At 44.6% G+C, this 22,326-nt stretch overlaps 1 protein-coding gene across 1 annotated transcript; it reads right to left on the minus strand.

Annotated features, from left to right (window-relative positions):
- Positions 1-1,074: 1,074 nt before the first annotated feature.
- On the minus strand, positions 1,075-19,260 carry LOC113257811 (cationic amino acid transporter 3-like). Its single transcript, XM_044385392.3, has 2 exons — positions 19,133-19,260; positions 1,075-3,935 (listed from the first exon to the last, which is right to left on the minus strand). The coding sequence occupies exon 2, from the start codon at positions 3,746-3,748 to the stop codon at positions 1,889-1,891; it is 1,860 nt and encodes a 619-aa protein (XP_044241327.2). The 5' UTR covers positions 3,749-3,935; positions 19,133-19,260; the 3' UTR covers positions 1,075-1,888.
- Positions 19,261-22,326: the final 3,066 nt, after the last annotated feature.

Consider the following 22,326-nt stretch of genomic DNA (forward strand, 5'->3'; position numbering starts at 1 on the left):
GGGTTCCAAGCCGAAGTGCTTTGTTCTCAGAGGAAAGCTCTGGCTCCCGTCCACCTGTGCATGCTCTCTTGTCCCATCACACAGCCAAGACTCAAGCTCCGCAGCTTGCTTCATTTTCCTGTGTGCTTTTCCTGGTATTGTTCTCTCTGCCTACAATCGCTCCCTGCTACACACATGTGGAAAGATCCTGTCCTTCCTTGGAGAGAGCCAACTCAAATACCATTCCTCTACAAGTACTCTCTGATTTCACTAATCAACCCTCACCTCTGTGCCAGCCACAAATGATCATTCTCCACTCTGAATTCCCACGACACTTTGTTTGTATGTTACTTATGACAACACTTTGTACTTTTTGTTACAGCTATGCTTTACCCTTGTGTTAGAGTATCAGCTTCTTAAGGGCAGGGACCTTATTTCATCTGTTTTTGGTCTTTTTCTAGTTTCTTTTATTTTTAATTTTTTTTACTGAAGTATAATGAACATGCAGTGTTCTTTTATTACTCTCAGGTGCACAATACAATGATTCAACAATTCCACACTCTTCTCAGTGCTCATCAAGATTAGTGTACTTGTAATTCCCTTTATTTAAATCATCTATTCCCCTACCTATCTCCCCTTTGGCAACCACCAGTTTGTTCCCTGTATTTAGGAGTCTGGGGTGTTTTTTTGTTTGTCTCTCTTTTTAATTTTTAATTTTTTTAATTCTTAAAATTTACATAAGTTGAAAACGTATGGCATTTGTTTTACTCAGACAGACATATTTTAATTAGCACTAGACACACCCAGTCCATCCATGTTGTTACAAATGTCAGTATTAGAATAGAATACAAGATTCTATTCTTCTTTATGGCTGAGTAATAGTCCATTGTACATACATACATATATACTACATCTTCTTTATCTATTGATCTACCGTTGGATACTAGGGTTGCTTCCATATCCTGGTTATTATAAATAATGCTGCAATAAACAAAGGGGTGCACATATCTTTTCAAATTCATGAAACTAAAATGCTTTTGCACAGGAAAGGAAACCTTCAACAACAACAAAAAAGGCAACCTACTGAATGGGAGAAGATATTTGCAAATGATATATCAATAAGAGGTTAACACTCAAAATACATAAAAAACTTATACAACTTAATACAAAAAAAAATGACCCAGTTAAAAAATGGGCGAGGAGCTGAATGGATATTTTTCCAAACGAGACAGAGATGACCAACAGACACATGAAAAGATACTTAGCATCACTAATCATCAGGGAAATACAAATTAAAACTGCAATCAGATACCACTTTATACCTGTCACAATGGCTAATATAAAAAAGACAAGAAAAACAAGTATTGGAGAAGATATGGAGAAAAAGGAACCCTTGTGAACTGTTGGTGGGAATGTCAATTGGTGCTCTCACTATGGAAAACACTATGGAGATTCCTCAAAAATTTTAAAACAGAACTACCATATGATCCAGTAATTCAGCTATTTTCTTAGGTAATCTCTGCAGGCAATGTGGGGCTCAAACTCACCAGCCTGAGATCAAGAGCGGTGCTCTACTGACTGAGCCAGCTAGGCACTCCCTTCGTTAGTGGATATTTAACCAAAGAAAAGGAAAACACTATTTCAAGTTTCTTTTAATACTAATTTTGCAAAACCCAGTAAGCAGCTATAGACACAACTGAAAAGTAGAAAGTAAAACAAAAAAAAAACCAAAAAAACAAACAACAAAAAAACGGGAGATAGAGCAAAGACACACCCTTCACTGTACCAAAAATACAGAGCTCTATTACGGTTCCCCCACCAATATCTCATACGAGCTCTAGATTTCTATGTGCTCAGGAGTAATCCCATTATTGTGCAAGTGAACAGACTGCATTCAGGTTTGATGATGTCATACCAAATATGCAGTGCCACTGCTGAGTTCAAGGTTTACAGTTTGGGCCCTTAAGTGCGGTTTAGTGACCAGGTTTTGCTGGATCCCATAGCTGAAGTAGAGTGTAAACCCAAGCAGCATCCAAACACCAAATCTCAGCCAGGTGGCAGCTGTCATCTGCACCATAAGGCAAACATTCACGAAGATGCTCAGGAGTGGGAGGAGAGGCAGAGCAGGGACCTTAAAGGGAAGGGGAGTGGAGCTCTGTGGCTGTCTCCAGATGACCCCAGTGAGCCCAGTGATGAGCACCAGGAGCAGCACGACCACTGTGATCGGACCTGGGTCTCCAGAAAGCAGACCTGGCCAGTGGGCCAGCACCAGGCAGAGGAGAGTCAGCAGCAGAGCAAGCAGTGAGGAGCAAATACAGACAATCCTGCCAGAGAGTGGAGTCGGGGTACGGCTGTCTGGAAAAAATAGTCCCCTTAGGGTCAGCTTCTCTGCTGCAGGTCCCTTCTCCTCCTGCACCTGCGCTTTATTTCCCCCATTCTCCTCCTGCAGCGCTTCTTCATTTTCCTCCTTCCTCCTCTTAGGCTGATACCTGATGATGAGAACACAAAAAGCTACCAGGGAATAAGATATCAGGGTCCCAAATGACCTCAGGTCCAGAAGATCAGTGATTCCAAAGAAGAGTACCATTATTGCTGCAATAGTGACAAAGATCACAATGGCTGCGATACGGCCATATGTGTGAGTACGGATCCTGGTAAGGACAGGGAACAGGAGGCGATCCTCTGCCATCATGGATATCACCAAACGTATGGGGAATGTAAAGCTCCAGTAGGCGTAGACAAAAACATTACAAAACATTACAATAACTACAACATAGTAGGCAGGGACCCAGCCAATATGGAGAAATATCTCAGGCAAGGTGCTCCCGGGTCGAAGCTGGTAGTAAGGTACCATGAGCGTAAGTGCCGCAGAGACACCGAAATACACCAAAAAGCAGATGAGCAGTGAAACCACAATGCCCCTGGGGATGGAACGCTGAGGATTGTGCGATTCTTTGACTCTGGTAACAATAATGCTGAAACCTATAAATGCATAGAAACAGGTAGCTGATCCTCGGAGAATCCCCTGGAAGCCAAAAGGCATGAATCCTCCAGAGCCCAGAGGGCCCAAACGAGACGTGTCATTGAGCCCAGCCTGTACGTAGTCCTCTTCTGTGAGCTTCCAGTTGTGCAGGTCCCCCTTAATGAAACCAGAGATGATGACAAAACTGAGAACCAAAAGCTTCACCAATGTGAACACTTCGAAAATTCTGAAGAAGCCATGTCGCCCCACATATTGAACTTCCATGAAGAAAAACAGAAAGAGGACAAAAAAGTAGTTTACATTGTCTGCAAAGAATTGGGGAACTTGCTCTGAGATGCTCTCATGCATGGTCTCAGAGATCCGGTTTGCAAAGAGGATGTCAAAAGCCAAGGACCAGGCTTGGACCACAATGAATCCATCAGCAACAAAGGAAAGGACAAGGTTCCAGCCAGTGATGAAAGCCCAGAGTTCACCTACAGTGACAAAGCTATAAAGATATGCAGAGCCAGGATGGGGAACCCGGACACTAAACTCTGCATAGCACAGCCCAGCCAGCATTGAAGTTAGGCCAGCCACCAAAACGCAGATCACAATGGATGGTCCTGCTTGATTACTGCCCACCTCATTAGCCAGGAAATACACACCAACACCCACTGTGCGGCCCACACCCAGGGCCACTAAGTCCAGAGTGCGCAGTGTTACGCCAGTTTCAAACTCAAACACTTTCTCCAGCGGATGTCTGCGTATGAGCTTTCGACCAAATCTGCGAAGTGCCTGACGCAGCATTCTAGCTGGAATTGAAGACGATGCTAAGGATCAGGGAGCTGAGCAAGCCCAGGGAGCCAACAGTGTTGCATCTGGTTTATTGAGGCTGGGTTAAGCCAAGTTGGATTGGGACTGCTGAGGTCCATTTCTCAGGCTTCAGAGCTGCCGCTTCATATTTCTTCTAGTAAATGCTATCCTTCCATAGTGCCTAGGGAGACAAGAAATATTTACTGAACAATGGTGGTCAGCCAACCAACTGAAACTGAAAAGTCACATGTACCTTGTTGCAGCCCAAGTATCACACAAACTGACACCAAAAGACATCATACAAAAATCAATGCTGTTTTCCCCCCAGATGAAGTACCAAATACCTCTCAACATCCCGCTTTTCTTTAATTTTATTTTTCAGAAGACTCTATTCCCAGCATGGAACCAAACACAGGGCCCGAACTCACAACCCTGTGATCAAGACCTGAGCCAATATTAAGAGTCAGATTCTCAACTGACTGAGCCACCCAGGCACCCCAACATTCTCCTTTTCTACACACCACATGACATAATCCCTTGGAGTTCATAAATCATGTAGCTTCATGTACTAATTAGGCAGTGAGACACAACAGGGCATGAATGTGTTGTGCACGAATTCATAGGCAGTATGTGTGCACAGTGATTGAGCGTGAGTAATAACACATTAATTCATGGACTAGAGGGCCTTGCTGCAACTACAGACCCATGTTTTATATATCATAAGAGTTTAAAATACAAATATTGGTCTCTCAGTCTTAAAACTCTTAGCCCCAAAATCTGCTACCCAAGGATAGATGTCACTTTGGCTCCCTTTCTCCTCATTCTGCATCATCCATTTAGCTGTACTGATGGCCAAGATCCTATAGTCCATCCTTCCCTTTACCCATTTAGGCCCACAAAGGCACTGTGAACAGAGAGGAGGAGGAGGAGAAGAAAGGGGCTGGGCCTTTGTAACCACCTGTAAGAAGGAGAGGATAGGCTGTCTGGGAAGGAAACACTGGAGAGATGGGGGCACCAGCTAACCCAGGGTCCATGACTGAGAAGGAACAGGAGCCAGGAAGGTGGTTTTGTGAATTCTGAAATCCAATACATCTCACCTAAAACATCCAGGCAAAACTCACTATAATTTTAATGTCCTCAATTATATGAGTGTGATGCATAGGGAGAAAAATAGGTCACCTAGCTCAGTAACTCACAACCAAAACAATTCCTTCCTTTCCTCCTCTCTAGTTTCCAGGAGAGAAGGTGAGCTCACTTCTGCAGACAGTCCCCTCACTGGCCACACTGGGCTCTATACACACCTACACCATCTGTGATGTCAGCTGTTAGGGACCTGGAGATTCTGCCCTGCTCTGTGAGCTTGTTGTAAAACACACACTTGCAAAGCCACATGAATTTTTCACAAGGAGTTATTTTTAACTCAAATTGTTGTTGACTGTTTTCTTAATGATTGAACCCTGCATGTATTTCCTTCTTCTCTCTCCTCCCCAGCTGCTATTCAAATGGCCCCTCCTCAAGGGGAACAAGGCTTTGGATGAACAATGCCCAGAAATGAGTAATGGAGAACACCGAGAACAGAGTCATGCAGCCCCCACTCTGCTCTCGCCTCAGCCTTTGGTTTTCAGAGAATTTTAGGAAATGCTGTCAGGAGTTTTTAAAGACAGAAAATGAAGTCAAAATAGAAAAGTCTTCTCTATAGATGATAAAAATGAACCCTTGGGTTATGGGCCAGACCTTCTGTCTATAAAACGATCCTGATTCCTTATTTGCCACTCACCAGTTCCAATGATATGATTTACCAACAAGCAAACCATATAGATAAGGAGGGTCAATTATTAACTTATGGAATCTTTCTACACTATTTGAAGTGTCCCTGACCCATGACCAGGCTTCCAACCCTGGTTTTATTCCTTATGATTCACCTTGTAATGCTAAGGACTCTAATTAGACACCCTCATCCGAGCTGGTGCTAACACGTGGGGGGAGTCCTAGGCTCACTGCATTAGACCAGGCATCAAGAAATGCAAGGCTCAATACAATAATAATACTAATAAAAATAAAAATAATAATAATATTTTTGTTACAGATGCCTCATCTGGAATAGGCAGTGTTGGGTACTATATAGAGAAGAACAATGATCATTATTATGTCAGAAATCCTGGATGTGAGGCCAGGACCTTCCTTGTGACTACATGAATTTGGGTAGTTTGCTTAATCTCTCTAAGCCTCAGTCTCCTCACCCACTAGGAACCTTAGTTGACCTCCCTCACTGGATCAACATGAGAATTCCATAAGAAGATACAAACTATCACACACTGCTGGGGGCAGTGTCACTGGGGCACATTTTAGTGGAATTAAGAATGCTCACATAATTGGGCACTGTAGCTGTTGAATGGGTGAATGTGTCTAAATATACATTCATGGAGCATGATGTGGAAGAGCATTTGTTAAATACACTAACAAGTGCTTCCAGTGATGAGAGGAAATGCGAATACAGATAAGAAAGAAAGGGGAAAATAAAATGCATTGAAAGGGCACCTGAAAGGAAGCAATGGAGCAAACATGCCATGACTGAGGGAGGGACTAACTCCACTCTGCACTGCAGTTTCAACACAGGAATTGCAGGAGGTAATGTTGTGAGAGCACCTGGTATAGACCCTGATAAATGGCAGGCATTCAGCAGACTTAAGCTGAAGGGGAACTGAATACTGTAATCGTCAGGATATGAAGAATACACAGAAGGAATACCTGATAGAAAGAAGGTGAAGAACAGGGAAGTTGGGGCACCCCTCTTACTAATTCCGTCTGAACCCATTTCCCTTTTCCCAATTCCTCTTTTTTTCCTTCAGCTCCTTAAATTGTCTTTGGAGGTTCCTGTAGTTGGCACTAAGGATGCTTGTACCACCTTTCTCTGGGGAACCCTCCCCAGCCACCCCCAACCCAACAAAGACACAAGAGTGGTTCTTCACATTTGTTGAATCACAGACCCCTTGAGGTTGGTCACCTCAAAAAAAATGTCATGCACTCTTCTGATGTCCATCCATGGACCTTGAGCAGGAATTCCAGAGGAGGACCATCTGAATGGTGGGGTCAGAGACTGGTAATGCTTGATAACTTCTGTTTCCCTCAAATGGGTTATACATGGTGGTCCTTGTGCTCTTCCCACTTTTACTGAAAGTGAGGGAAAGCCGGCCTACAGACAAAGTATGAAGATACCAGAGAAGCAACCCAAGGAACAAAACATCTGGGTATTCAATTATTGTATTATATGACTCCAACAGAAGCAGGCTGAGAAAACAAATGAAAACCAAACTTACAGAAGAGAAAGCACACCCATCTCTCAAGGGCTTTGAGAAAGCACACCCATCTTCTCAAGGGAATCCTGAAAGAGCCCACTACAAATCCAGCTTATGACAACACAGAGAAACGCCATCATCAAACACCATGTGCAGAAATGCACTTTCTCTGTGCAATAACTTTGGTTATTCCAATGGTTTCAATTCCCCAGCTGTCAGAGTCCTGCCCTAATTCTCCCCCTACCCTCAGATACATCACCTTCTTCCTAATTCAGCTCCTCACTTCCTGACTTACCCTTCCTGGGATGAGCCTTTGGCCTGGGTAAGTTACCTGCCCTGCCAGGGATGCCCTCCTCTCTCCTTTCTGTCCCTCTTGACCCTGCAGCCTCCCTCAACCCTATTCTACAACCTTTTCCCACCTTGCATCTAGGAAGGCTTTCCTAAGCCATCCTGACTGATCCATTGTCCAACCTTCCTCCCCTCCCCACTAGAACTTACAGCCTATCCTGACGGTCAATTGAAACTAACTTTCCCTCTGTCACCTGGTGTCCTAAGGTCCTTAGTTCCTAAGTTCCTAAAATTGCTTTATAGTCTAAAAGCTTCTGGAGGGCTTGGCCAGGATATACATGCCTCCTCATTCTGGATTCCACACTCCCATCTACAACCCTTACTACACAGGACAAGGATCTGCTCATGATTGTAGCAAGCAAGCAAAAGAGGCAGATAGGACAAAGAAAATGAACATTTAGATGTATTGATTATGATATTTTGAGATTCCTTGAAGAAGATTTGTTTTGTTTTGTTTTTTTGTTTTTTGGAAAGAAAGAAAGGGCCAAACAGAGGTATAAGCAGACTAGAACATGCACTATCATCTATTTTAAGAGCATCCTGAGGACATTTCATAATGAGGGCCCTGGGTCTTTGAATCTCAATTTAATTAGGAAGCAATATCTCCCAAAAGAGGTGTTTCTCAGGGGATGTCCTTAAAGATATGCAGACAGGCCAGGGAACATGAAGTCAGCTTGTATGAATTCCGTAATGCCCTGTCTTCCCCTTCCTTCCCTCTTCCTCTTTGTGTTTCTGTCAGTCTCTGAGCTCTTTCCAAACTCCAAAACTACAGTTCCACTCCACATTGCCTGGAAGAACTCCTGTCAAGTCCAACAAAAGACTCCCTAAATTGCAGGCTGTTTTGCTCTCCCAGCCAGCCCCACCCACTGTCTTTAGTCTTGAGGTCATTGTGTTCAGTCTGCTGATTCTAAGAAGAATACTGACCTCACTCTGCACCTCTCCTTTTCAAAAAATTTTTCAAGGCAGTAACGTCCACTGATTTCCATGGTAGAGAGTTAATGCTCCTGCCAATCAAGAAGTTGGCCTTGTGGTTCCTCCTGCATAACATCAAAGACAGTTTGGATACCAGTTGCTTTGCTACAAGTTTGATAAAGACTTGAGAAGAAAGCTAATGAGGATGTTAGATCATTGTTTTCAACTTCTCACACTTTCAGAGAAGTGGACTTTAAATGCAACATCTCCAGAGATTATATTATTCCTCTCTATCCAAGCACAGCTCCATCTTGGTCCCAAAGCATATAAACTCCCTCTTCCTCCTTAAAATTACAAGACAATGAAGCTCCAGAGCCAATCAAACCAGTGGCTCCGAAACACTCAAATACAAATTATTTTGGATAGCTGGACTCCCCCAGAGTTTCTGAAGTCCTAACTCAAGCAGCCCTGGACTCTGGTAGGGGGCAGTCAGGAATACAAGAGTAGGGGCGCCTGGGTGGCACAGCGGTTAAGCGTCTGCCTTCAGCTCAGGGCGTGATCCCGGTGTTATGGGATCGAGCCCCACATCAGGCTCCTCCGCTATGAGCCTGCTTCTTCCTCTCCCACTCCCCCTGCTTGTGTTCCCTCTCTCACTGGCTGTCTCTATCTCTGTCAAATAAATAAATAAAATCTTAAAAAAAAAAAAAAGGAATACAAGAGTCGAGGGCTGAGTTCAGGGCAAGAGTTTGAAATAGTAGTAAGTGTGATGCGTGTGTAACCAACACTTCCAGAGTGGAAACAGAATATGTAGGAAAAGGTAAACAGAACGAAGCCACCATGAAAACTGGGGCTGAGTTTCATATACAAGGGTAATAAAAATTGTTAGTAAAATCAAATGCAATATGTAATCTTCCCATTTTCTCTCTCTCTTCAGGCTTTCTCTAGAAGTCTGTGTCCAATCATCGTCTGTCATTTATTAATTCAACAAGTAAACTGTTCCCTATGTATTTAGTACTATGGATAAAGCAAAGAAAAACAAAAACATCCCTCCACTCACGTTGCTTACATTCTTGCAGTAGGAAGCAAAAAATAAACAGATTAGTAATAATTGTGTTGTATTTGCAATCAGTGCTACAGAGAAAAGGAAAGCAAGCAAAGATTAGGTGTTGTTATTTAAGATGGGTGGTCCAAGACAGACTCACCTTCACGCTGCTGTACAACTATCATCACCATCCAAATACAGAACTTGTTCATCTTTCTCAGCTGAAACTCTGTACCCATTAAACAGTAGCTCCCCATTCCTTCGTCCCAGCACCCATGTCAACATCATTCTGCTTCTTGTCCCCATGAATTTGCCTAATCTAGTTAGCTCAATTAAGTGAATCATACAATAGTATCTTTTCGTGACAGGCTTATTTCACTTGGCATAATGTCTTCAAGGTTCATCCCTGTTATAGCAGAGGTCAACCTATCCTTCCTCTTAAAGGCTGAGTAATATTCCATTGTGTGTATATCCCACATCTTTGCTTTCTGTTTATCCACTGATGGGCATGCTGGTTGTTTTGCCTATTTGCTGCTATGAATAATGCTGTTATGAATAAGGGCATAAAAATATCTTTTTGAGTGCCTGCTTTCAATTCCGTGGGATATATACCCAGAAGTGGGATTGCTGCATCACATGAAAATTGTATATGTAGTTTTTTGAGAAATCACCTTACTGTTTTCCCACAGCAACTGCCCCATTTTACATTTCCACCAGCAATGCACAAGCGTCCCATTTTCTCCACCTCCTTGCCAACATTCATTATCCTCTGTTTTTTTTAATAGCATCCATTTTTTAATGGGTGTGAAGTGGCACTTGGCAGGTTTTGAGGAATCACAAGGAGGCCTGTGGGACCAGGACACAGTGAGTGAGGGAGGGGCAGTAGGGGATGAGGTCAAGAGAGCAGAAAGCAGATCCTTCACAAAGGGTCTGAGAGTCACTGTGAGGACTTTGGCTGTTACTCTGGGTGTAATGGAAACCCTAGAGAAACTGAGGGTTTCACATGTTGTATACTGATATTCAAGTTCTTTGAACTAAGTCTTGGGGTCTAAGGAAAGGCCTCCTCCAAAGTTCGAAAACAACACATGGAGACAGGTTGCAGAGCACTCAGTAGATGTCCAGTGCTTCTGACAACACACCAAGGGCTGAAAAAACTATGTGCCTCCATCTGCCTCCCTCTCTAGATACCAAAGAAGAGATGCCATACAGCCACCGTTGGGACAGTAACATGACGGATTGCTCTCACTGAAGCTGTTCACTCTCTGGATTATTTCCAGGCAGGGCTCCATCACTTAAACATCAAACAAAAGTCATTTTAGTATCATTCACTATTTTAGGTTATTCAGTATTGTGGATAATAAAGTGCTGACATGGAGATAAAGGACACTTTTTCTGGAACCTGGTGAAATTAAGGACTGCAAAGACAAAGGTAGGTAGACTGTCAGCAAGGGGACAGGAACCATGTGAACCAGACACTCACAATGCAGAATTACATAGATGAATCCAGTCCCAAGCCCCAGATGCCCCAGGAAGGACTGTCAGAAACGTCTGAGACGTGCAGAGCTGGAGAGAAACAGCCCCAAAGGGAAGCCTGAAAACACATTTCTGTGAGTCAAAGAATACCTCTCATAACCTCACTTCCCTTGGGTGACAGGAATGAAAGGTGTTACATCCAAATAAGAAGTCCAAGGAGTTATACAGTTTCTCAACAACAAATAATCTGGAGTGAATGGCTGCCCAACCACCAAGTATAAATGTTAGAAAATATGCACGGGTATGTGTGTGTGTGTGTGTGTGTGTGTGTGTGTGTGTGTGTGTGTAGGGGGGTGGCGGAGATGGAGGGTAGAGAAGGAGAGAATCATGGGGCTGTCCCTGCTGGGAAAGGAGGAGAGGCAGAAATCAGTTTTCACTATGCCATTCTTAGGATTCAAAGGGGGCTTAGGGGAAGGAAGGATAGTAAAATGTAGAAACCAAAGTAACTAGTTTCTCTCAGCAAGGCAATGGGCCATGTGCTTCCAGGTTCTCTGTGCTGTGTCTCTTTCCAGCTGAAGATTATTTTATTCAATCTCCACTCTCAACATTGTATGATCTCCACCCACTCTAGGGTAAAGAGACACCACAGCTTGCCTCACATCATAGGCCCCATCTCATCTCACTTTTCTGTGGGCTCTTTATAAAGGTCCTGGGTTACATTTAACCTTCAAACATGTATTATAAAAATAGGACTAGAATGTAAGAGGAGGCTGCTCTTTCTCCTGTCCTCAGGTAGAAAAATAATAGACCTGGGGGGCCTGGGTGGCTCAGCCATTGAGCATCTGCCTTCAGCTCAGGTCATGATCCCAGGGACCTGGGATCCAGCCCCACATCGGGCTCCCTGCTCGGTAGGAAGCCTGCTTCTCCCTCTCCCACTCCCCTTGCTTGTGTTCCCTCTCACTGTCTCATCTGTCAAATAAATAAATAAAATCTTTAAAAAAAAAAGAAAGAAAAGAAAAATAATAGACCTAAGTAGCAGTGAAAGTCTTATGTCATTCATCATTCATTTATTCAATAACTATTAAGCACCATCTAAATGATGTCCTATTGCTTTACCCTATGTACACAACCAAGAGGGAAAAGATATGTCCCTGGGTATATGGCACTAATTGTCTTTAACAATGTTCTTATATAATATTCCAACCCAAAATGTGTAACCTGAATTTAATGATAAAAAACAATCAGTCTAGGTTATTCCTAGGTATCTTATGATTTATGAACATCTGCACTCTGAAAACCTTAGAACACTTATGAAAGAAATTGAAGAAGACACAAAAAAATGGAAAATCATTCCATGCTCATGGATTGGAAGAACAAACATTGTTAAAATGTCTATATCATCCAAAGCAATTTACTCATTTAATGCAATCCCTATCAAATACCACCAGGATTTGTCACAGAACTAGAACATACACCCTAAAATTTGTATGGAACGGCAAAAGACCTGAATAGCCAAAGCAGTATTGAAAAAGAAAAGCAAAGCTTGAGGCATCACAATTCTGGACTTCAAGCTATATAACAAAGCCATTGTCACCAAGACAGTGTGGTACTGGCACAAAAACAGACACATAGATCAGGGGAACAGACTAGAAAACCCAGCAATGGACCCATAACTTTATGGTCAAATAATCAACAAAGCAGGAAAGAATATCCAATGGAAAAAAGACAGTCTCTTCAACAAATGGTGTTGGGAATATTGGACAGCAACATGGAGAAGAATGACATTGGACCACTTTTTTACTCCATACACAAAAATAAGGTCAAAATGGAGGAAAAACCTAAATGTGAGACAGAAAACCATCAAAATCCTACAGAAGAACATAGGCAGTAACCTCTGTGACCTCAGGCACAGCAACTGCTTACAGACACATCTCCAGAGTAAAGGGGAAAAAAGCAAAAATGACTTACTGGGACTCCATCAAGGTAAAAAGCTCCTGCATAGCAAAGGAAACAATCAACAAAACTAAAAGACCACCTATGGAATGGGAGAAGGTATTTGCAAAGGACATATCTGATAAAGGGTTAGTATCCAAAATCTATAAAGAACATACCAAACTCAACACCCCCAAAATAAATAATCCAGTCAAGAAATGGGCAGAAGACATAAACAGACTGTTTTCCAAAGGAGACATCCAGATGGCTAACAGACACATGAAAAAATGTTCAGCATCACTCGGCATCAGGGAAATGTAAATCAAACCCACAATGAGATACCACTTCACACCTGTCAGAATGGCTAAAATTAACAACACGAAAAAAACAACAGGTGTTGGTCAGGATGTAGAGAAAAGGGAACCCTCTTACACTGTTGGTGGGAATGCAAACTGGTGTGGCCCCTCTGGAGAACAGCATGGAGGTTCCTCAAAAGTTAAAAATAGAACTACCCTTCAATCCAGCAATTGTACTACTAGGCATTTTACCAAAGGATACAAAAATACTGATTCGAAGGGGAATGTGCACCCTGATGTTTATAACAGCATTATTAACAATAGCCAAATTATGGACAGAGTCCAAATGTCCATCAACTGATGAATGAATAAAGATGTGGTGTGTATATATATATATATAAGGAATATTACTCCAACATCAAAAAGAATGAAATCTTGCCATTTTCAATGATGTGGATGGAACTACACAGTATTATGCTAAGCGAAATAACTCATCACTGAAAGAAAAATACCATATGATTTCACTCATATGTGGAATTTAACAAAGAAAACAGATGAACATAAGGCAAGGGAAGGAAAAATAAACTAAAGATGAAAAGAGAGAGAGAGCCAAACCATAAGAGACTCTTAATGATAGAGAACAAACTGAGGGCTGCTGGAGGGAGGGGGTGGGGGATGAGCTAAATGAATGATGGGTTTTATTTTTTTTTAAGATTTTATTTATTTATTTGAGAGAGAGAGCACAAGTCAGGGGATAGGCAGAGGGAGAGAGAAGCAGGCTCCCCGCTGAGCAGGGAGCCCAATGTGGGGCTTGATCCCAGGACCTTGGGATCATGACCTGAGCCAAAGGCAGACACTTAATTGACTGAGCCACCCAGGCACCCCAAGTGATGGGTTTTAACGAGGGCACTTGTGATGAGCACTGGGTGTTACATGTAAGTGATGAATCACTAAATTCTACACCTGAAGCCAATTTTACCATCTGTGTTAACTAATTAGAATATAAATAAAAACGTGAAATAAAAAAAAGATCAGTCTACAAAACAATTTTCTACAGAAAGTTGACTTTCTATAAAACAACTGAACACTGGGTGTTATATGCAACTACTGAATCATGGAACACTACATCAAAAACTAACGATATACCATATGGTGGCTAACTGAACATAATAATAAAAAAGAGAAGAAGAAAAAAATATATAAATACACAATAAATAATTAAATAAAACAACTGACCTATGCAGCTCAAAACTGTCAATGTCAGGAATGGCAGGCTGAGGAATTGCTGCAAATTAAAGGAGAATAAGGATGACAATGAAATGCAGTGCAGAGCCCTGGAGAGCAACTGGATCAGGGAGAAATATTTTATTATAAAAAATTTAATAATTAGTAAACTTTGAATATGGACCATACTTCATACACACACACACACACACACACACATTGGAGAGAGCAAGCCAATGTGCCAAAATATTAACAATTGCTCAATCTCATTGAAAGATAAAGGGGTGTTAAAGCTACTATTCTTGCGACTTTCTGTAGGTTTGATATTTGTCAACCTAAAAAGATAGGAGGAAACCAAGGTCCCAGTAGTAAAGTTCATGGTTTCTCCTTCCCTACATGTCCTTTACAAACAAGCATGCCATCACTTTTGGTTGGAACCAAATCCCACCCAGAATGATCTAGCCCCAAATCAGGAACATTAGATCAGAGGAGTAGGTGGGAAGACAGAACTCCCTTGGCTTTGGTTTACAACCAAATTTGTCAGCAAGCAAAAATTCATGGAAGAAACTACAACGTTGGCTCATGTTAGTACAGTTATAAAAACCCTATCCTCTTATTCTTGTTTTGTGTGACTAACACAAACTAATACACCAGGGTCCAAGCCTTGAGCTCTAGAGGCATTGGGGAACATGTACAGAGACAAGAGGGAGATAGAAATGGTATCTGGCAAATAGTGGTACCAGGTATATATGCAAGATTTAGGGCTACATGGACAGAGGGGTGAAAGAGAACCCGAATTTGTTGCACTGCAAGTAATGCACAGATGTGATTTCATTTAACCCCATAACAACCCAATGACATAATTATTGTTATTCCACCTCACAGACTGAGAGGTTAGACAACTTTCCCAAGCTCATATACCCAGTTCAAAGAAGGGCTGGAATTTGACCTTGGTTCTTTGTTACTTCAAAGACCATGTTCTTTCTACAGCAGCACCCTACCTCCACAAAGAGTCAAGAGTCTAGGGTATGGCTAATAAAGGAGTATTTGAGCCAGTTCTTCTCTCTGTGACCAGGTCACCCTCTGCCTATGTTTTCCTCTCCTCCCAAATACATAGTGATGGTCCAGCGCTGGAAGTACTGGGACAGTTAAAACTGAAAGCTCCAGGGCTCCTGGGTGGCTCAGTCGTTAAGCATCTGCCTTTGGCTCAGGGCGTGATCCCGGAGTTCTGGGATCGAGCCCCACATCAGGCTCCTCTGCTGGGAGCTTGCTTCTTCCTCTCCCACTCCCCCTGCTTGTCTCTCTCTCACTGGCTGTCTCTGTGTCAAATAAATAAATAAAATCTTTAAAAAAAAAATGAAAGCTCCATCTAAACCATGTCCTGCTAAAATCCAAAGCTAATCTGGGGCCAAAATGTCTCCAGACCATCCTTTGAAATGCCAAGAAAGATTCCAAAGCAACCCCATACTTATTCCAATAATTCCAGATACAATTTTACAGCTAATTGTAATTCCTGCCCAAAACTTTAGCCCATTTCCTTTTGCTTGGCTTGTAGTGGAAATATAGGATAATAGATCTCTAGATCCGAAATAGATGACACCGTCCTGTGACTAAACATGGGCATTAGTGCTCCCCATTGTGACCCTTCTCTGTGACCTGCACTGAGCACACACCACCTATGAGCAACACACCATTGTTAATATTTATTGATCACTCAGAGAAATAATCACAGAGACCAATGGACATCAGGCTTCATTATAGACCTCTTTGTCTATTTTTGAATCACCTCACTCTATCTTTTAAGTTGTTAACAAATATGGACTTGACATAAGGAATATTGGGCTTTGTGAACATGCTATTAGTATAGGAAAATCTACAGAGAAGATAAAGGATCTCCTTTCTATCTTAGTTTCAAAACAAAGAAAACCTGAAATACGTCCAGAAACAATGGGGTTAACAAAACAGCCTCTCAGGATGCTATTCCAGGATATTATATTAAAGTTTTGAATAAATCTAAGGAATTCCAAATGAAATCATTGGTTTCAGATATTTGCAGATCACCAATCTAGCTCACAATTCAATCCAGCAGGCATGAAGTCACATAGACACTTAGCACCTTGTCCATACTACCTCTACCTAGTAGGTTCCTATGGTTTGCAAGTACTGCATATCTGGGCCAGGCTCCTGCCATACCCTTGGTCCACCCTCCTGGTCCATAAAATTGGTAACTCTAACAACAAGATACTCCCACCTCTCACTCAGATTCACCCAGCAGCCATCAGAGAGTGCTGCCCTTCCTTGAAATAGGATAAAGCCCTAAATCAAATTCTTCCTGACCATGACATTGCCCCACATAACTGCAGTGGGAGTACTCTCTACCAAACTTCTGGAAAATGACACTTTCCTCAAGTCTTTAAAAAGACTCTCTCTCTCTCTCTCTCTCTCTCTCAACCAGACCTATAGTTTCCCACTGTCTATCAAATCCAAACTTCTAAGATTGCATTTCTAAGTCTTTCTTTTCACTGTTTTTATCACTTTCCTACTATTAACCTTTTCTGTGGCTCCTGCTTGAACAGGACAAATCTTTCCCCACACGTACACATCTTGCTGCCCTCACACAGACTGTACCTCCCTGCCTAAAAACACTCTTTCCTAACCCTATTCAACATGACTCCACTTCCAGAAATGGCTTGGTCACAGCTACAGATAGGATTAGATCTCTCCATTATGTTCCACTTGCCCCCTGCTCTCCCCTCATTCATGTCCAGTGGCATAACTCAGGGTCTAGAACACTGCACTGGGGGAATCCCAGTTAGGGAAGAGGGTAGGAGTAGTAGGTGGTGAGGTGGAGCCCAGGAGCAGAGCTTCTGCCTGAGGATGCTTCCAGCTTGCCTTTCCCTCCCCACCTGAAGCCTGAGGTACAAAGAGTTAACTGGCCACAGCCAAGCAAGTACCCCCAGGCTCTACAGCCCAGTGTGGATGTCAGAGATCTGACAAAAGAACCAAGGTCAAAGTCTCTTTTACTACAACAAAGTGAAAGTACAAAGGAAGTAACCCAAGTCAGCTGAGACAAAGTGCACTATCTGTGGCATTTATGATTTGCTCTCTAGACTGGCAGTTGTGAGTGCTCAGAGCCCATGCCTCCTTTTTCCACGTACCTTCCCAATAGACACCTTCAGTAACACATTCGCACAAGATAGCTTAGGAAAAGCCAACTATCTTTCTGGTTATCTTCTTTCATATCTTTAATGTGTCTTCCGTCCTCCCGTGTAAGGACTCAGCTGTCTCTGTCTCTCCATCCTATCTCACAAGACTTGGCTTGGGTCCTCAAAGAGCCCTAGGCAGCTGCTGCAGACCACCACCACCTCCTTTGGAAAGTTAATTGTTTTGTTTTGTTTTGTCTTATTGCAGAAAAGACACCAGATCATCTGAGTTGTATGAAAATTGTATCATGCCTTAAAGTCCTGAGCTCTTCTCCAAATATAGACCCACATGATTCTCCACCATAACCCACCTGCCTCACCCCAGCTCAGACAATGTAATCTACAACCACCAGCCTCTGCCACCACAATCGAAGGGACACTCTTCCTAGCTTTTTCTCATCCTCACTCTGCTTTGTGATTTCTGCAATAATCAAAGAAAAATGGGACAAGGATATACGAAATGAATATCATCCAAAATTTGTATTTATCAATTTGGAATACACTTGGTGAAGAAATTGACCTTTCCACATGATTTTGCTTTAACTAAGGTGAAAATGAATCTGCCTTCTGGAAGCACATAACATGTATCAATTGATAATGGAGATAAGTAGCCCAAGAACTGCTAGAAGGCAAGAGAAAGACAACCTAGAAATCAACATTTGCCAAATGTAATCAATAAAACAGGTGTCATGCACGGGTAAGTGTTGTCTGTGTTTCTGGTGTTGGGGTGCTGCCCATAGTGTACATGGCAGCGGGGAGGTCGGGACGGGAGGTAGAGAGGGTAGAGAACAGTTTAAGGTTCAAAGGGCCTTCAAAATTAAAGAGTTGCAAATGTGTTTTGTGGTAACAGCAAACTGCCTCTTGGTGACTCAGTGTTTTAATGACCAAAAGGCAGCCACACCACAGAGGACCTTGGTTATCTTTCCTCCTACAGCCTTACCTAGCCTATAATAAATCCCTACCACAACATTTTTAAATTAGATAGGAAAGGCAGGGAGATACCTTCAGCAGCTATAAAAATAGATACTTAGGTCCTTGAGCCTGGAGGAAGAAGTCCCTCAAATCCTCTATGGTGATGAAGGACCACCTTATCAAACTGGACCTGCTATTCTGCAAAGTGCACACTGATGTCCTCCCTAAGAAGATACGACACAGAGACCTTCAGAATCTCCAGTGAGAAATGAGGCAAAACATGAAGGAGGCAGCAAAAAATCTTCACTCATTCCAGGAATATGTGTAAGCATACTATGTGCTGGGCTCTGTGGGACAGACAAAGATGAAGAAAGCAAGCTCTGCACCAGCTCAGAATGGAAAAGTCATGGAGGGCAGGTCAAAGAGGTGGGAAGAATGTTGGAGGAGAAGCACCAAGGAATAACCTCCCCTGACTCATATTTTGCTCATCAGAGCCGAGAACTTTTCTGGTCTGGAGGAGAATGTGCAGGCTTCCAAATCCCTCTGACCCCAGCAAACCTACCTATCCTTTCCAAACACACAAGGTACTGGTCTACACTCCCCAATCCAAAGCCTAGCTCTGGTGCCATGAAATACCCTCTGCTCAAATCCCCCAAGGCTTCTATAGCCAGTGGCATCCAAGCCCCGCCTTCTTCCTCTTCATTTTCCTGCCAACTCTATAAACAGGAGAAATCACTTACCCATGGGCTTTTTCTGCCTCAGAGGAGAAACACTTAGGAAGAAGGTGCAAGTGAACCAAGGACGAGGGAAGGAGTTTGGCCAACCAGATTCAGGACTTGGAGTGGAGCTCACAGGGTGCCATCAGGGAGTTGAGGCTCTGGGGAGGCAAAGTCCTCATGGAGGAGGGGCCTCAGCAGTCTGAGCATTAACAAGGCTGAGCCTCAGGGAGTTGGGGCCAAAGGGCAGAAGGGGCCTGGGAAGGATGTGAAAGTAGGAAGGAGGTGGTTTAGCCGGAATCCTGGAGGAAGGCTAAAGTGGGCAATCGAAGAGTAGTGGGGCCCTGCATGGGAGAGGAGGTGGACTGAGGACTTAAATGGAGCCTTGCTGGGGAATTTGTTGGCAGCAAGATGTGAATTTAGAAGTAAACAAGCTCTCCAGGGTCCTAGGAGTGTAGGAAGTCCTGGCTGGCAGGAGGAGAGTGTGGGGAGTCCAGTGGAGGCCAGCCTGTGATTTGGAGGTCAGTCCCAGATCCAGCTAAAAAGCCCACTCAGCAGTCCTGTAAACAAGGACAGAATTACCTCCCCCCCACCCAGGTGCCTCTCCCAGAATCTCCTACAGCTTCCTCTACAACCACCATCCATCCTGGCCCCTCAGCCACATTTCCAATCATGCCAGGAATAAAACTAAAAGGGAACTGTCTTAAGCTTTACCATAAGGGATTTCCTGAGACAGTCACTGGTGTTCATAGCATGTTCTGACTGTATGTGCCTTGGACATTGTGCTGGAGGAAGTAAAGATCCAGTCCCCGCCTACAGAGCTTCCTGCTCTAGACAATCCTAACGTAGCACTTCCAAGACCCTGAAACGGTGACCAAAGGAAGGGGCCTTCTCCTTCCCAGAATGTGAATCTTCAAACACAGGTAAGACTTCTCAGAGCCGGAGAAGGTGGGACCTACTTAGAGACCCAGGGATGAATGTACAAGTGATGGGCCCACAAACCATGGGTCTCAAGGATAAGGGGCATCGCTGCCTCTACTTGATAACGTGGAGATGCCTCTAAAACCTAAATTAGGTTCCTTAGAGACTGGGGTAGAAGTGGAGGGAGGGGATAGAAGGGTAACGGCGGGTCCCTACAAGGACAGAGTCTATAGTAACTATACTAAAACAGAGCATTGAACTTGGAGCAGAAAGAATTGAATTGCTCCTGATCTCGGGAAGAGCCTCCACCTAGAGAAAGCTATAAATCACACTGACTCTTCCCTAACACATCTCCAGGAGGCATGGACCTAGAACAATAATTGAAGCACCTCCTGTGTTCCAGGCATTATGCTGGATAGTGGATGAGTGGTCCAGCCAAGAGTGCAGAACCAGAATTCCTAGAGGCAAAGGAGACAGGCAGTATTGGAAGGATGGCTGTCATGACAGAACAGTAGGGGAGGGGCGTCTGGGTGTTTGATCTGTGTCTGTTTCAACAGTCCTAGGCTGTCTTCCCTGCCTCCAGCTCGCATTTCCCCAGATGTGCATCTGCTTGAGGGCAAGAAGGGCAGGTGCAGGGAGAAGGTATGCCTATCCTTGCATCTGGTCCCAAGGGCAATCCCTTTCCCTTTCTCCCTGTGCTATTCACTGCCTGCTGGGCAGATGGTGGGAGGCTGGGGGAAGGCCAGGGCCCCCAGTCACCAGGTAATGAAAAGAACTAGCCTAGGCACTTCTTTCCCTAATCCCCACTGGCCAGCTGCTGTGTGCTGGCAGCCTGGAAGCCCTACAGCATCACATTAGACCTGGCCCAGCCCAGCGGGCCAGGGGTGCTGTCTTGAGCCTGGGCATTACAGGACTCGTGCTACAAGCCCCTGCTGAGCCCCGGAAACCCTACCCTGGCAGAGGCCCTGTGCCTCATGTTCCCTTGCACACTACTGCCCACCCTACCTGCCCTGTGGAGTCGGCAGCCTCCTGAACTCCTTCTAGTCACTTCAGGGTCACGCCCAGAACCCCCTGCAAGCTGGGGCTGAGCTCCAAACCCCCCATGTTGCCTCAGGGCTGCTCCCAGAGTCCATTCCAGGTGGGCCAGGGCCCCCAGCCATACCCTAGTCCCATAGCGAGCTCCTCCAGGTGGACCTGCTCCAGGTTCCTGCTGCTGCCCAGGAGTCCGCCGCCACTGCCACCGCTGCTGCCCTTGCTGCTGTGCCCCCAGCCTGGCCACCTCCACAGAGGCTCTGAAGCCCCCACTGCTGCCCCTGGCAGTGTCCTTGCCCTCTGTACAGGCCACATCACATCTCTGCTGCCACCATCCCTGCAGCCAGTGCCACTGCATTTGTAGCCACAACCTGGATGGTGGCTATGGCAGGGGTTGCATCTGCCTGGGAGAAGAAGGCAAAGAGCACAGGGCCCAACACCTGGCACCCTGTGCGTCAAGGAGTTCCAGAGCAGCTACAGACTCTGGAGGCAGAGACCATCCACTCGGGAGCCAAGGCTGGCCATGTCCCCCCGGTGCTATGGAGATGCCCACTGTGGTACTCCCAAGACTTCTGAGTGTTCCCAGCTTAGCAGCCATCAGGGGACAAAGAGACGGGGTTGCGGGGGGCAGGGAGGCCGCAGGGGCACAGGGGCTGCAGGTGGCAGATGACAGGTGACAGTGACCCCCTTTGGAAAGCACCTGGAAGAAGCATGCTTGTGAGAGGTGCAGCAAGGCCTTCAGCGGCGTCTCCCATCCAAATGACAGGAGCTGTGGCACTGGGATTAGGAGCCCTACCCGTGCCCAGTGTGCCAGCAGTGCACAAGCACAAGGACCCCGTGAGCTACCACATGTGTGCACAGGACAGGAGGGCTCAGTGCACAAGCCCTACAACTGCTCCCACTGTGGCCAGAGCATGTCCCACAGGATCACCTCATCGGTCATGCTCACCGTGCACTCCACAGACGGCCCTTCACATGTGATGTGTGTGGCAGCTTTTGCTCCGAAGGATCCACTGCAGCACACACAGAACTGCAGGAGGACAGGTGCAGGGTCACATGTGTGGCAAGACGCCAAGCACGGCTGCTATTTCCCACCACGTGCAGGTGCGCTGCCAGGACGACACGGGGTCTGTGAGCTCTGCAGCAGAGGTACCGCTGAGCTCTGTCCCAGGACAGCAGTGGTGACAGTGGCCTGGGAGACCTGACCCCACACACACCTGTCCTCCCGGTTCTGCTGCAGCCCCCTGGACAGTGGGCAGGGGTGG

This window comes from Ursus arctos, unplaced genomic scaffold (genome assembly GCF_023065955.2).
Source record: "Ursus arctos isolate Adak ecotype North America unplaced genomic scaffold, UrsArc2.0 scaffold_26, whole genome shotgun sequence".
In the NCBI taxonomy this organism is placed as follows: domain Eukaryota; kingdom Metazoa; phylum Chordata; class Mammalia; order Carnivora; family Ursidae; genus Ursus; species Ursus arctos.

Excerpts from the sequence above, each read along its gene's own strand:
- LOC113257811 (XM_044385392.3), bottom strand. The coding sequence starts at position 3,748 with ATGCTGCGTCAGGCACTTCGCAGATTTGGTCGAAAGCTCATACGCAGA.